The 16,848-nt window shown below is 46.9% G+C and overlaps 1 protein-coding gene across 1 annotated transcript in view; it reads left to right on the top strand.

Annotated features, from left to right (window-relative positions):
• The window catches only part of Chn2 (chimerin 2), a 270,333-nt gene that overhangs the window by 180,972 nt on the left and 72,513 nt on the right, over positions 1–16,848 (top strand). Inside the window, exons 5-6 of the mRNA XM_028758343.1 lie at positions 1,536–1,649; positions 3,352–3,637. Coding sequence (XP_028614176.1) covers positions 1,536–1,649; positions 3,352–3,637 — 400 coding nt within the window. The remainder of the gene's footprint in view (positions 1–1,535; positions 1,650–3,351; positions 3,638–16,848) is intronic.

Below are 16,848 nucleotides of genomic sequence, written 5' to 3'. Positions count from 1 at the left end.
AGATACTCACACACAGACACTCACACACACAGACACTCATACACACTCACACACACAGAGACACATACACAGACATACACACAGACATATCACACACGCACACCACACAATGTTCTCTCTCTCTCTCTCTCTCTCTCACACACACACACACACACACCATGCATGAGCACACCTCCATCACATATGTCCTCCAGCCTAATTTTTATATTCTTGGTCAGGGAGGGGGCAGAAAATATTATTTTCTTTTCTATGCTCAGAAAATTCTTTGCATGATTACTCCCCCAAAGTCTTCTACCACTAGGTAATTCTAGAAAGGGGCATTTACTCTTCTTCCAGGAGTTTAGAGTCTCTGGGCACTGGCCTCTTCTCATACTCAAGGCCTCTGGTCTTAGACACACAAAAGACAGAGGTGCTAGTGATGACAGAAAAAAAGAAAAGAAAAATAATAAAAGCTGGGCATAGGTGTACACTCGGGAGACAGAGGCAAGTGGATCTCTGTGTGTTTGAGGCCAGCTTGGGCTACATAATGAGTTCCAGGAAAATCAAAGCTGCATAGTAAAGATACTGTCTCAAAACAAAGAAAGCAAATTATTGTTAGTGATGGCTGTGAGCTTTCATCTTTACTTAAAGGTAGAAGGACAAATAGATCCACCCAGCCACCCGCCTTCACCCTTACCAGTCACTGACCAAGCTCTAGGCCCCAACAACTGCCTTCAGAAGGCCAGTGCGGTCTTTGACAAGCCAGAAGTCCCACTCAGTGTGCTACATTCTCCCTCTCCCTCCCCCTCCCCTCTCCCTTTCCCTCCCCTTCCCCTCCCTTCTTCCCTCCCTCTCTGTCCCTCCCCCTCCTATTCTTCCTTCCTCCTTCCTTCCCTCCCTCCCTCCCATCCATCATCACCCCCTCCCGTCCGCTCTCTCTCTCTCTCTCTCTCTCTCTCTCTCTCTCTCTCTTTCTCTCTCTTCATTTTGTAACAGAAAAATCGAAGACAAACATTATCATTAAAAATGGAAAAGTAGATTCTTTTCCCAAACACCCACCTAAACAGTTAATCTCTAATGTAAAACACCGGAAGACATGGCTTCTAGCCAGCCCTTCTTTCCAGAGAATGAGCCTCTAGAATTAACGATGCCCAGCACCAGAAGCAAGCAGGTTGCTAATCAATAAGTGTTCATTTGCAATCAGGATAATCCACGGTTCTCTGTGTTTGATCTGAAAGCTAAATTGCTAATTGCCCTTCTGTTATTCCCCACGGTTTGAAAGGAGCCGTAACCTAGCTTTCATTTAGATCTTCATCTTCAGCCCAAGAGCAAAGACAGGATCAGAGAGCCAGGCTGTGGACTGTGTATTTTTCTGTGTTGGGAATGCAGGGAGGTAGTTCCAAGAGGGTCTTCAAGATGAACCATGATCACACCCCTCTTCATTCCGTTGGAGACAGTGGGTACTTAGGGACCTAGTAACCAGGGTTTTCAGCCTAGTCCTCATAGTACCTACTTTGTACAGTCTGCTCAGTGCAGTGACTGCCTTGTCCTTCCAGGTTTCATGGGATCATCTCCCGGGAGCAGGCTGATGAGCTTCTAGGTGGTGTGGAGGGTGCCTACATCCTTCGAGAAAGCCAACGGCAGCCGGGATGCTACACGCTGGCACTGAGGTGAGCTATGTTTCACTCATGGTTCGTGAAATTGGCTTTTATGGTTTTTTCAATTTTTAAAAAGTATGGCATGCTCCAGGGAGAGACCTGACTGGGATGGTGAAACAATAAAGAGAGAATAGAAAGGCTGAGATCAAATGGCCCAAGCTCTCTGGTGGAGAAACTGCTGTACCTCAGAAGAGCAACATCTTTATAACATAGTGTTGACTTGGGAGATGAGATTATCACATACAGCTGACTGAGGAGGCAAGATCAACTAATCTCTGTAGGGGACCAGTCTTCAGGCTATAACTTTCCAGGGAGAGAGAGCTATGTTGGACATTTTCTGGGCACAATGTCAAAATTCATGCTCAGACACAAAGAAGGCTTTGCTAAGTGTCCTCTGAGGCTACCCGGGAGTAGGGGGGGTTTTGCCATTTGTCCAGTGAGTCTGAGTGTCAACTACACACATCTGTTTAGGACTTCAGTCACTCAGGGCTTCCTCAAGTCCCTACTACAGTAAAACACACATAATGTGAAATTCACCATCTCCACCAACTTAAGCGTACAGTACAGTGGCATCGGGCACACCGGCTCTGCTTTACAGACACCTTTGCTGGTCACTTCTAGAACCCTCCCTGCATCCCAGATTCGAAGTCTCCATAATGACTCCTGCTCGGATTACCTTGCAGTTCACTGTTTGCAAACACCAGCTGCAGGCCAGAGGTTGAGTGTCTGTTTGCCTGGCTGATGACAGGCAGATTGTCAGTGTGATTGTTTCATAGACATGCAGCCCATCATTCTTGACTTCTCGGGGACCACCTTGACCCCAGACTTGCCATGACGACTACTGTCACGTGTGCCAGCAAGTCAATAGGGCAGGTTCCTCCAAAGATTGGCCACCACAAGTGCTGAGGTACTGCAGGGGTCACTTGTACGCGGGCTGTTAACTCTCACAGAGTCTTCCTGTGGACTCCTGGAAATTAATTAGAGCTCTCTCCATAGAAAGAATGGATGCAGAGGAAAGCCTTCCCAGGCCAGCACATGAAGGGTGTGTGTCTAATACAGTCTCCACAGTGTGACCTCACAAAGACACTTTCTAAGTTGCAACTGGAGATGTCCAGAGCATGTCTTAAGTGGCTCAGTGATGAGGGAATATGTCAAAGGCTGTTAAGAACAATGGGTAGGCAGAGCGTTTTCCTATCTCCTGGCACCCCAGAGTAGGTACAGGTAATCATGCAGGTGAGGCTGGGGAATGCCAGTATTGGTGGAACGTTTAACACTTAGCTGATGTTTCTCAATAGCTTCATTAACCAGGATGGTAGAGATGGGTTACAGTCAAAGGTGTGATGATAAGGGACATCAGAGGGCTTTAGTGTGGCATCCCTTGCAGACGTAATTGTCATTTCCCATTAAAGAAGTTTATAGAGGATGTATTTGTACATCAGGGATTTGACTTTCACAAATGAGAATGGAGTGTTCCCAGATGCATACCAGAGTCGTACCAGAAGTTAGAGCCTGTCTGCTTCATTCCAGGCAGGAAGTGGAAACTCTTTGTGATTCTGTTGCTTCTACTGTTAAATTTAGATAATCACAGTATCCATCTCACAGGATTTCTGAGATAAGATCCAAGTACCTGCTCCAGGCCTAGCCGATGGAATGTTCTGGAACATTTGCCCATGCTTATCTCACCGGTAGTAATCCTTGGCTTTCTGGTGAGCAGGTTTGGGAACCAGACCTTAAACTACCGGCTCTTCCACGACGGGAAGCATTTTGTGGGTGAGAAGAGATTCGAATCCATTCACGACCTGGTGACAGACGGCTTGATCACACTTTACATAGAGACTAAGGCTGCCGAGTACATCGCAAAAATGACCACGAATCCCATCTACGAGCACATAGGATACGCCACCCTCCTCAGAGAAAAAGTATCCAGAAGACTGAGCAGGTCTAAACACGAATCGAGGAAAGCTAGTGTCACCAACGAGGAACACACCCCAGTGGAGAAGGTGAGCGGCCCAGGGCACGGTCATGGGTTATCTAGTTTCAGCTTGTGCTTGCTGAGGATGGATAAGGATAGATCCAGTTGGTCAGAACGTTGGGGAGAATCCTCCCAAGTTTAGAACTGGTATGGCAAAAGGTCCTTAGACTCTTCCAAGTCAACCCCCTCTTGAGCTACAGGAGAGAAACTCAGGACCCACAAATGTCTCATGTCTAGGGTGAGAAATGTCTTAACTTGCTACTTAGGGCCTACTGGCTGTCTCTGGCTACAGCGTGGGCCAAATGCATGGTATTTCTGTTTGTCTGTCCTAGGCATGTGTGAGCATCCATGGGTAGGAGGATTAGCCACCTTTTGAAGGTGAGCTAATCTAGATGAAGAGTTACTGACAGACTTGGAAACTTTCACCATAACGACTGCCGTATCAGGAAGGCTTAGTCAGGCTGAACTTCCCCCCAGCAAAGCACGCCGTGCTTCACTGCTATCAGGAAACCCCTGAGCTGGGTGTGTGCGAGCTGGATGCGTAGTAGCGGTGGAAGGATATGGTGAAGGGGACGCCATTTCCATCTCTATTATCCCGCTGCTTATTCGAAAGGCACCACCACAGTTGGCCAGCAGACTTTGGGGATGTGTCCCTTTGGAGACCATTTGCTTTGCTTGGTCATATCTATTTCCCTCTGAGAGTGACAGCCCACCACACCATCAGCACCCACCATAGCTAAGCCAAGGGCAGCTTTAGAGTGGGCTAGGACTGAGCAAAGAGCAACACATGAATGGCAAGATGGCAGTGCTGCTCCTTTGGGGGGCTGCTAATCCTTAAAGTCAAGTGGGCTCCTGATGCCAGGGCTAGTGGAAACCAATGAAATCTTAGGCAGAAGGTAAGGACTGGGAACCAAAGACGGAAGACTCTCCGAGTGCTGGGATGGCTGGAGAGAGCAGCCAGTCTGTTGGCAGTAAGGGTCTGATGTTAACTGATTTGTTAGTTGAGTCTCAGAGCAGAGAAGGGCCTTCTCCAGCATCTCATCAGTCGAGCAGCTGGCCCATGAAAACATAATTTCCCATTTTCTTTTTATAGCTCTAATATCTCCCCAACACCTGTGTATTCTTTCAGAAATAATTGATTTGGGATATTTTGGGACTGCTGATTGTTTACATTTAATAGGAAAGTTGTGTGTGTGTGTGTGTGTGTGTGTGTGTGTGTGTGTGTGGGGAGAGAGAGAGAGAGAGAGAGAGAGAGAGAGAGAGAGAGAGAGAGAGAACTGTTTTTCAGAGTTTGTTCTGGTCCAGATGAAACCTAGTCCTTAATGTTTGTAAATCTGTTCAAAAAAAAATTTAGAATAGAGAATCTGGAAGCTGACCTTCTCAGCCACGATAAATCAGGAGATGAATCGTAAAATAAGTCTCTGAAGTGGTGTTTGTGTTTCTGAATCAGAGCAGTGCCATTTGAAAACGCCGTCTGTTACAGAAAGCGGGCCCCACAATGGAAACCAGCAAGGAAGTTCCATCCATCCGTGGAAGCTGGTATTTCTGGGTGTTATTCTCAGCAGGAAACTGATGTGACATGATACGCCCTCCATCTTAGTTAGGATTTATATTGCTTTGATAAAACACCACGACCCAAATGCAAGCTGGGGAGGTTTAGTCAGCTTACACTTTAATATCACTGTTCATCATTAAAGGAGCCCAAACAGGACAGGGACCTGAAGGTGGAAACTGATGCAGAGGTGATGAAGGGGCACTGCTCACTGGTTTGCATCCATGGCTTGCTCAGCCTGCTTTCTTACAAAACCAAGGACCACCAGCCCAGAGATAACCCCCACACAATGGACTGGACCCTCTTCCATGGATCACTAATTGAGAAAATACCCTACAGGCTGGTCCTATGTATACATTTTCTCAGTTGAGGTTTCCTCCTCTCAGATGACTCTAGTCTGTGTCAAGTTGTCATCAATCCAGTCAGCACACGTTCCTCCAGAGCAGTGATTCTCAACCTCCCTAATGCTGTTCCTCCTGTGGTGGTGACCCCCCCCCAACCATAACACTATTTCCATTGCTACTTCATAACTAAGTTTGCTACTGTTATGACTCATAACGTAAATATCTGTTTTCTGAATGTTCTAGGTGACCCCCTGTAAAAGGGTCGTCCAACCTCTAAAGGGGTTGAGACCAACAGGTTGAGAACCACTGCCCTAGAGAAATGAGTAATCTGATTACTCGTTGAGTGAGCCAGCCTGTACCCATTTACTGGGTAGGAGGGTGGTGAGGAAAGAGAGGGGATGCTGAAGGAAGAAGTCCATACTCAGCAAGAAGTTTGATGGACAGTTGTCAGGGTATGGATTTTCCTGGACACTAATGATGCCCTTGGCTTTCGTGATGAATATTCTGGACACTAGATCTAGTCACTTGCTGCTGGCCACTTACTTTGTTAGTAGCTTATGAACTAACTTGATAAGAATCCATCCATTTCCCCATGACCTGTATTGACAAGTGTGATTAGGAAAAGCCTCAGTCTGGCCAGAGATCCTGTTACTCTTCAGGACAGGGTAGGGGCCTGTTGCCATGGAGGCAGGGATTAGAGAAGAGCTAGTGGGAACTTGAGTAGACTGACTGAGAGGAGCCTGAGGTACCTGTCTGCTTCAGTTAACGGCATGCCTTGAGGTTTAATAGCCGGATGAGTTGATTTCTCAGCGATGCTCAAATCCAGAGCGTCCATTCCACGGCACTCAAATGTTGCTCACCCATTTGCTTTATTATTCATTTCCAAGGAAATCTAGAAAAGAATATGCTATTACAAATCCAAGAACAATAACAGTGCTAATTGGGAATGCATATACATATACATATACATATACATATACATATACATATACATATACATATACATATCCTCCCCCATCAGATTGGAGTGGTGTCCGGATTTCCTTCCTGCACAGGTTGTTAGCAATGAACCTGACTTTAATAACTATAGACAAGGTGGGAAGCCTGCCGACAGAATAAAGCTGTAAAGGTTCATCCCCTGCCAGTAGGTAAACTCACGATTCTTTACTTAATTAATTGGCTTTTTAAACGTGCTATATTTTGGTCACCCATTCGGTGCATTTAATTAAAATGGTCAGTCTGGTGCAATACATGAAATATGTGAAATGTATTTTAGCATCTATAGCACACACAGATTATCTACTGGTCTTCAGGAAAAAAAAACAAAAACAAAAACAGGGCATGGTAGGCAGTCTATGAATAACGCTGGGATTCGACACCCAGATAGCACAGACATGAAACTGTGTCCCATTTTAGACTCAGTGCAGCTGTGCCAGAGTCACAGGCAGGAGTCTCCAGGTATGCCTTGTTCCTGCTTCACGCTAGCTAGAGGTGAGCCCAGGCTTCCCAGCGCACGCTCAGAACATCTTAGCTCTACAGAGCAGCTGGACCTCCTTGTGCCCGCATTGCCTTTGTGCCTCTAAGCAACCTCTTGGATTTGGCCACCGTCCTGTCAATGGACATTAAAAATCGCTCAGTCTTTACATGGCCTGATTTTGAAAATGTATTACTGTTTCTAGCTATAAGAGCCGACCTTTCTCACCAAATGCATCCTACTGAATCAAATAAATAATACGGAAAGTGCATCTGTATTAACTGGGTATAGTCTGATGCCGTAAATTGCACTCATGTTTGATGCGAAAGAAATGTGTACCTGTGAAACAGTAAAAGCACTTTTAATAAGATACAAATCAAGGATCCTCTGCCCCAGATGTTGGGGAACCAGGGAATTTTCAGATCAGTGCTCGACTAGCAGCTGTTCATCCTTAATCCAAAAATCTGAAACAAAGATACTCTCAGATCCTTTGAAGTCTTAGAGACTGTATCAAATGTATCATATTCATTTGTTCCCTGTTTCAGGGGTGCCTAGCCCCACGTTCATGTCACTGTTTCTTTCCTAGTGTTCAGGTTAGTTATCTCTCTCTCTCTCTCTCTCTCTCTCTCTCTCTCTCTCTCTCTCTCTCTCTCGGCTGCTTTTGGAGGATGGTCAGCCCCAGTTCTGTCTCGTTCATTCATTTCACTGTTTATGGTGGCAGTAAATGTCAAATGATGACCTCCATGAGTTCCACAGCAGCTCCTCCATGCACAGCACGGCAGGCAGCCCCTGCCCCCCAGATGGGAGGGGCTAATGGGGAAAGGAAAGTGCAACTGTATCTTTATGTATCATTTATGTAAACTAGAAAACACAGGTTTTACCTGTTTATTTCCTGTCAAGTCATCAAGCTAAAAGAGTAGCCATTCTTAATTGTTGGAAGGAGAAGCAAGGTTCTAAAAGGGCGAGTGTGAAAAGGACTTTTCCTCTCCTTGCTACTGTTTCAAGCTCTTCAGCTTTGAACCGTGACATATGTAATATCCATTCAAAGTCTGAAACATGAATCAAAAAAGCTTACTGCGTCTTACATACACACGTCATGATAAAGCCAAGGAGTGTGCTTTCGACCCGGGCTGCTGCATGCGCATAGCAGAGCTGACCCAGTCTGCCCTGGGTACTGCACCTGCTGATCCAGTTCCCTGCCTGCCCCCCACCCCCCATCATGCTCGCAGTACCCCTCCTCTTCCACCCCATCCCTCCAGATTGTACACATGGGATCTGTGTTCTAAGGATTTAGTGGAGGTTGCGAACTGGAAGGTGATCACAAGCACCAGGCAGAAATGGCTGCAGTGTGGGAGTAAGTCCTTGAGACGGGGGTGGGGGGGGGGATAGGTTTGTCTTGGCCTTCCTGGTCCTCCCACCTCTTCCTAAGAGGCTTCCTAGTCTGCTGCCCTCTTCAATCCGTTTCCCTGCCTTTGCTGCCTTCCTCTGGATGCTACAGGATCAGTGCTCCAGACACTTTTGCATCCTGCCATAGGCAGCAAAGCCTCTTAGGTTTCCATTCTCCTGCCCTAAAGCCCTGGCCAGCAGCCTTTTCTTCCTCTTCCTTAGGGAACCCTCCTTCACTGAGGACCCCCTTTAGAGAGCACCGCTCTGTGCCCATGCTCCCCCTGCCCCCCCCACCTTGAGAAACCATCTACTTTCTGACTGTTCATCCTCGAACCAGGTGACCCCTTTGCTGTAGTTTCCTGTGGTCCAGCTGCCCATTTAGATAGCTTTGTCTGTATTGTCCCTGGCCTGAAGGCAATTACCATGTCGAGGAGGAAGGCTTGCTCAGCCATAGAGACCAGCAGAAGCCTCCGGAGCCGATGGAGGTCACCCCGGGGTGTTTTCTCTCAATCCTCAGGTCCCACAAAATGGCTGGTGCTCCCCGGAGATGGCTCAGCAGTGCTATCCTAGTTTGGGCTACAGGACAAAGTTCAAATACCTCAGCAGGACCTCAGCTACTTGCCTGAGCCTGGACTGACAGAAAAGATTCAAGATGTCAAGTAGTACCCAAGGGAGGAGGCGGGAAAAGTCAGGTCAGAGAAAGTAGAACAGGTGAGAGGCTAGAAGGAATGAGCATCTCTGAGTCCAGCCTTTGGTTCCCCATGACTTGTGAGAAGCCATGTTTGTCCTTAGCGGATCTGGGCAGGGATGACACTAATCCATCATATCTCAGCCTCTGGAGGCTGGAAGGTGCTTCAAGAGGTCCAGCCTCTCCTATTCCAGATCACACTTGCTGATGAGGCCCGTCTCCACAGAAAGAGAAGAATGCCCGGGGGTGGGGGGGACTGGTGTTACCTGACTGTGCAGAGACAAGTCTGGAGCCACAGTGTGACCGGGTGTAGAAGGCAGGTAGGAGGTGATGAGGGTTCAAGGGTACCGGAAGTGCCCATCAACGGTACCACCTTGCCCTGCCTTCTTATGCTGCAGGCCTCCCTCTCTAGCCTACATCACCTTCCTTTTTCTGTGCCCTCAGCCCGAAATGCTGTCTCCTCCCTGTGTTCTTCAGGCTTCTTTGAGGTCCAACATAGACAGTTCTCTCCTTGTGAAATCTGCTAGGATTCTCCTCATGCCTCAGAACCACCCCAGAGTCTGGCACATAGACTTGATGTAACTGTTATACCTGCGGTTCTCGAACTGTGGCCCTGAATACCAACATTTTTGGCCTTCCCAAGAAGATAGTTCGACACACAGTGGTCAGACCACTGGATCAGGTCTTCCTGGGGGTTCTGGTCGATCTTTACTGGGCTCCAAATGGATCCACAGTGCTGGCGAACCTGTGATGTGGTTCCATCCAGGTGAAAGCCTTTTTGGTGACTTCTGATTCCAAATCCACACATCCCTAAGTGCTCATGTGCAAACAGTTGTTGAATGAAGCAGGGGCAGATAATGGAAGTGAGCTAAACTCACTTGCTCAGCCAAACTCACAATGAGGATCAGTGTATCTCAGATCCACCCAGAGCCGGGTCAAAGGCTCCCAGCCCTTCTCTAGACAAGCTCTTTCATCTGGGGGCTACTGAATCTGGCTGTGAGCCTCCTGCGGCAGGCATCAGGAGAAGCCAGAGCCCAGAGAAGGGATCCAGAGACTGGCTGAGCAAATGCTTTACATGGCAGGAGACCGAAAGGTGAAGCACAGAGTGTTTCTGAAACCTCTCAGAGACGCAGAAGTGCTGCCTTAATCTGCACTCCATGGAGACTACCTATAATTCAGATCTCGGAGGTGTGTCCGTTACAGCACTAGGCCCCTGCCTGGGTCAGCCAGAACTGAGAAGTGAAGTCATATCACACTAAGTGGCCCCAGCAGGCTCCCTGCAGGAAGCAGGAGGCTGGAAGTCTCAAGAGAATTTGTTGAACTGGGAAACAGTCCCTTGGGTTATCGAGTCAAGAGTGGGCCCCCCCGACACTCAAGGATCCAGGGGTAGCAGGGAGATTAGGGAAGGGAAACTGTCCCAAGAGGGGGACCCCACATCACTGCCCCTCTCCCAGCCCCCAGTTTCTCTCCTTCTACCTTCTGCCTGTCCTTCTGCCTGCACTTCCCATTGGGCAAACCCAGCCAAAGTCCTGAGGCCCAGTGCAGGGTGCAGGGTACATTCTCCAGGGGCCAGCCTACTGATATGGGCAGGCAGGAGAGAAAGAAATAGGGAGCGTGGTAGAGAAGAGTGTGGGAAGAAGCCAGCGGAGGCGCGCAACAGTCTTCATGGCTTTAGTTAGAATGGTCCTCATGGCGTGCTGTACAAAACTAAGTGGCTTCAGAAGCCCAACATGCCTTACATGTGATGATGCCGCAGTCTCTGTCTCAGATGGGCTCACAGCTGCGTGCCGTGCTTGGGAGCTTGGTTTGGGGTGTTGAGCTTCTCTGTGTTCATTAGACTTAAGTATATTGACCAGTGCCTTTAGCCAAGCTGAGGAACTACATTCATTTACACACACACCACACACACACACACACACACACACACACACACACACACACACAGCAGAAACACATAGAGGGCCGTGTTGGGGTGGGGACTGGACCACTGGTATAAAGGAGAAAGAAAATAAGGCTGCTCAGATTACAGGGTCCAGAAAAGCTGGCAATTCTCTCCCCAGGAGGTTCTTTGGAAATAACATGTATCTGACACAACCAGGCTCCTCTCAGGAGTCGAGGGTAAATGAAGATGAGCAGAGGCTGGCTAGTGAAAGTGACAGGTACAGTAATGGCCGTGGTCATCCATCTTCCTGCCGCGCATACACAGCCATAAAACCGGACTGGGAACACTGCATGAATGGATTTGAACTAGCTTGATGCTCTAGGGAAACCGGGATTTATTGGCAAGTCAGAATTTATTTCAAGTCAGAATCTAACCATGTGGATTTATCAGGGGTCTGAGCAACCACTGACTTGGTTGTGGGGAGGGACGATGAAGGTGAGGGGAACTCTCGCTTGATGCCGATGGATGAGAGTTCTGGAAGGAAAAGCAATCGACGACAGAAAACTCGTTCAGTCCTCTTGACCTATGGAATCAAAAGCTGCTGAGGTTCCAGTATCTAGTACTTCCGGGGCTGAGACCCTGGGCCGTGAGACAGGAGGTGACTCCAGGCATAGAAGATGCACATTCTACCTCAGCTCACTGCTCGTCTGTTTCAGAGACTCCTGTGTCCTAGCTTAGACTCTGCCCTTGCTTCCCAGCCCTTCAGAGGTGCACACTGTCTTACGTGGAATCACATTGAAGTTAGAAGCCCTAGGGTGTGGGGGAACTGCATAAGGTAATTCAGCATGCTCCACTTAGGGGTAACTGGTGAGGACAAAGAATATGATACCTTGGCCCTGACCCTTCGATGCACACTGGAATTTACTGAGGAATTTTTTTAAAAAAATAAACCACGCTTGACCTCACCCTCAGAAATCCCCATTTAGGAGAGCCAGTAGTACCTTGGTAAAGAGCTGGGCAAGCATGTACGAGGTCCTGGGATCTGATTTCCAGCACCACCTCAGAGAAAAGAGAGAACAGAAAAGCTAAGACATTTATATTTAACTGCTTGGTATCAATTGGTACATCCCGGGCATATAATTTTAGAAGTTCCAATTGTTACTAATGTACAGCTAGAAGCCCCTACTGTAGAGTTTGAGTTAGGTCATCTGTGGCCTGGATTGACTTCCAAAAGTAGCCCCCCCTCCTCTCTCTCTCTCTCTCTCTCTCTCTCTCTCTCTCTCTCGCTCTCGCTCTCGCTCTCGCTCTCGCTCTCTCGCTCTCTCGCTCTCTCGCTCTCTCTCGCTCTCTCTCGCTCTCTCTCGCTCTCTCTCGCTCTCTCTCGCTCTCTCTCGCTCTCTCTCGCTCTCTCTCGCTCTCTCTCGCTCTCTCTTTCTCTCTCTCTGTTCTTAGGCTTAGAACTCCGTAGGAAATACAGGTGTGCGTGTGCATGTGTGCGCCCCCTTTTACTGTCCTTTACATCCTGTTTTGAAAACAAAACAAAAAACCCTCGCTTGGCCCAAACATTGGTTATTTTCTGTGCAGCACTGCCATCTTGTGGTCGACCGGAGGAGCGCGACATACTTTCTTTGGACAACCCCAAAGACCAAACTTAGCAGATGTGGGAATAATGAGAACGAACGAATTTTCAGCAGTGAACTCATTGAAGCATCCTCATTTCTTTGGGTTTTATAGTGCATACTTGGCTGTCAAGTAGTTGGGGGTGTTTTTCAATGTGTACTCACCTGCTGCAAAACCTGGTCTGCTAGCCTGGGCTGCCCTGGGGATCCGACTGGTTGATTTGGGGGCCAGAAGTATTCAAACTGCTTGGCGTTAGGGCGCTCTTGAACTCTTTAAACTTACAGAACATTGCAAAGAGTATTTGAGTATATCTTATTGCTATTTGCTATATTAGGTATTACATTTCAAATGTTTAAGTACTCATTCTTTTAGACAAAACAGCAGGAACATCAGGTCATCAAGTATGCGTGGTGTGTTTTATGAAGCATAGCCCTGCTTTCAGAAATCAGAAAGAATTCTGAATTTTGACATTGCTTTGGCATACATGTAAATACCAGCATCTGCCTTAGTGGGAGGCAGCTGGAGTCACACATTTGATCCTGCCTTCCACTTGTGAAGATAAACTGTTTAAGTAAGGGAGGAAGCCCTGAACTCAGATATTCTTTGCAAAAGAGAAGGAAGGTTTATATAGATTTTTACAGGCAAATCTTTATAGAAAATATATACATGGGAGCAAAATTTAACAAATGACAGTTTCTTAAGGATTAGTTACAATAGCAACCACTTAGAAGAAAATTGGTTTGGTGTCGTGGACACTCTCCACTTACCTTGGAGCGCTCCCAACACTGATGGACCCACCAAAAACTGCCGCTCGGAACAGACATCAATGTACATCTATGTCAAAGCAATGCCAAAATCCAGAATTCTTTCTGATTTTTGAAAGCAGGGGTATGCTTCAGAAAATACACTATGTACAGTTGATGACCTGATGTTCCTGTTTTGATTAAATGAATGAGTATTTAAACATTTGAAATTTAATATCTAATATAGCAAATAGCAAGAACCTGATTTCGGGAAGGTGTGCACACGTGGGTCTCCGGAGTGGTTTCAGGGGTCACTGCAACCCAGCCATTGCCTTTGACTTGGAGGTAAATGATGCTCTACCTGGGCTGCTACCCAACCTAAGCTTCTACATCGAGGAAAAAAGAGTAATGTCCCCCAGGACTCGCAAAGGTTTTGCCCTCTGTGAGTGAAGACCTCCTTTCAGGGCGTCTACAGAGGGTCAGCCTCACAGAATGGAGCCCTGGTAACTCTGCCATATACAGATGCCCTTCCTACCCATGCAGAATTGGCTCCAGGAGATGCTCACATCCCTGGTGTTACGTAGGTAGCGTTTGTGTAGGAGCCACACCCCTCTTCCTAAGTGCCATGAAGCATCTCTCCGTTACATATGACTGTGAATACGTGTAGATGGTATACACCTCACAATTACAATGTGTCACTTAGGAAACCACAACAAGAAGAAGTTGATATATGTTCAAATGCATGTCCCCCCACATATTTCCAGGCCTTGGTTGGCTGACTTCATGGATGGAGAAACTGTAACTGGAGATGTGATTGCATAGCCAATAAAGGTCCACCAACCTCCCTACACAGATGAGAAACTGAGGCTCAAAGCGGAAGCACGGGGATGGTGCCTTGTGTCTCTGGCCCAGCACGTGTGTGGCCTTCTTCTGTTCTTATGTGGTGTCTGTCTACACACCTGGTCTTCCACTCGACTCCCACAGTGAATAGCTGTCATTTTGCTGCTCAGAATCTACTCAGCACCTCCTGGAAGTGGTACCCAGATGCACTTCCCTCACATTCTCAGTTTTTAGATGTCATCTTTGAAAGGGATCATGGCTCAAGGCTGATGGGAGAATCACATTTCCCTGGCCACTGATTGGTTCAGGGGTGGGCATGTGATGTGGTCCAGTCACTGCCAGTAGAATACCTTAATTTCAGGAAGACTTTTCACCCCTCCCTCTGCCTAGCTGGACTAAGCAGGTAAAGGTTCCCTGTAGAGCCCTGAATGGAATTCACAGAGAGAGAAGTTGCATCCTAAGGAGAGTTCTGAGCCTGCAGCAGATTTGTATGCAGCCTGCTGCACTCTCCAGGGTGTAATTTGTCAGTTAATTCCTGGCTCAGCCCTGGAGCAGAGTCTTGGATGTTTGTATTGAAACTAAGTTGCCCCTGTTTTCAAAACTGGAGCTGTGATTCAAACACCTGCCAGATACTCCTTCTGTCCCAGCATCCCTGGCTTCCTGTGCAGTCAACTTTGAGAAGAAAGAAAGCTAAGGTACTGAGATTCAGGTTCATTGTTATTTTGATCAAGTAGCCCACACTATCCTTATAATGGTGAGTTTGGTGGGAACCTTGGACCGAGAACATCTAGCATTTACTGTAACGGGTAGGAACACAATATTGATTACAGATGGACTTGTCCACTGCCAGTGAACATCCTCCTAAACTTTGCCTCCTGTCTCTAATGAAGTATGATTGCAAACCTCGTTTTAATTACATGCATTACATAAAATCAAGGTGATATGCTAAGAGACTTGGCAAGCTTTAGTGAACTAGGTGTTCATGATGTTTCCAAAAAAAAAAAGATTTTTATAATAAATGGGAAAAAGTTGACCCCTCTCTAGCAGATGCCTGTGACAGATATGAGCCCCCCTTCCTGACCCTGTCATTCTGGAAGGGATGATGGGAGCTGGAAACTTCTTCCCCTGAGGGAAGAAAGAAATCCTGTTTGTGATTTTCATGAACTTATCGCTTGACCCATATAAATTTGTGGGAACTCTTTTCTGATCAAGTCTGAGGAAAGGGGGAGACTTTGTTTTCTAGTGATAGAAGTGAGACAGACCTAACCACATTTTCGGGTGCTTGCAAGGCTGCCTCTGAAGCAGGCTTCAGGACGGCCATACTCACTTCTCAGTGGTGACATCTCTGGCTGGCTTTCCTGATGATAGTTTCTTAATGTCCTTGTTGCTTGTGTGCCTTCTTAGACAAGATTGACTTTGAAGTTTCCAGAGAGTTAATATTTCACCATGCTCCGAGTCCCCATTTCTGAACCTTATGAAGTCCAGCCACCAGAAGAATCAGCGAAGCTTTACACGCCCAACTTTTATTACTCTTCTATGGCTCTGTGACTGCAGGAATTGTCACACTCATGTTCAGCAAACATTTACTAATGTTCAAAATGAAAGACAGAATTAGGAGCCATATGTGGCCAGCACACCCACCTATATCAGGATGAAGGCAGTAATATTTTTGATGCCGTATATAATCCATTTGTTAAATAATCCAAGCGATGAGAGATTTCTGTTATGTTCAGCCTAGAATGACCTGAGGGCTTACAACTATCCTGCTCCTTATCTTCTTCATCAAGTTTGCCTTGGCTTATAACCCATGATCAACTGTAGTACCTCACTCAGGCTAACAACCTTCATATTTGTGTCTCCTCCTCCGGGGCAGTGAAGAAGGTAAAAAACAGAGACTGTGGAGGCAAGGTGATTTTCTCAGAGCCAGCTAGCTAATAATCTGCAAGCCAAGTTACTACTAGTTCCTAATGATAAGCACTGAGCTCATCAATTTCAAGTCAGCTCGCTCTTCCCTTGCAGCACACAAAGGGAGCAGAGTTTTACTGCAGTTGGTAGTAAAGCTTCTTAAAAACTGCTCTACTGGAAATTATGTTGCTCCTCAGATATCAGTATTCATTGTCTCAGTGATGTGAATCTAACCTTCCTCTCCTGACTCATCTGTTCCCATGAAGAAGTAGACACGGCTAAGAGGATCCCTTAAGGAGAACAGGTTCGCTGTAGACAAATGAATGAGGCTCCCTGTGTGGATTTTTCATCTCTGTGCTTTGTGTAGTTGCAAAGCTCTGATCCCTTCACTCAGTCCCAAGTGACAAGAATGGGATGCTTGCCCAGCCTCGGTGTACATCTCATTTCTTCTGTCATGATGAGATACACTGAAGTAAGTAGAAGCTAGATGTTAGGGCAGTAATGTGCAGCCCAGTTCTCTCTGGTGTGGCATTGAATCACCTGCTGAGTTCCAGACTTGTAACAGATGACCATTAACTATTCATATCACTGGATCCCTTTCTAGTAACCAACTAGATCCCAAGAAAGAGAAGGAACCCTAATATTTCTTAGTGTATATGTGCCAGGCTCTTTAGTTGGTCATTCAGTCAGTCATCGTGACTCTGATGTTTCAGAGCAGAGGAATGTTAGTATGTTGCCTGGAGATCATTCTGGCCATGTTTCGGTGAAGAATTTAGCTGCTTTGGGCCTTTTTATGGGGAGTCTC

This window comes from Grammomys surdaster, unplaced genomic scaffold (genome assembly GCF_004785775.1).
Source record: "Grammomys surdaster isolate TR1022 unplaced genomic scaffold, NIH_TR_1.0 126197, whole genome shotgun sequence".
Taxonomy (NCBI): Eukaryota; Metazoa; Chordata; class Mammalia; order Rodentia; family Muridae; genus Grammomys; species Grammomys surdaster.
Note: the sequence above shows the minus strand (reverse complement) of the source record. Positions and strands in the feature narration are given on the sequence as shown.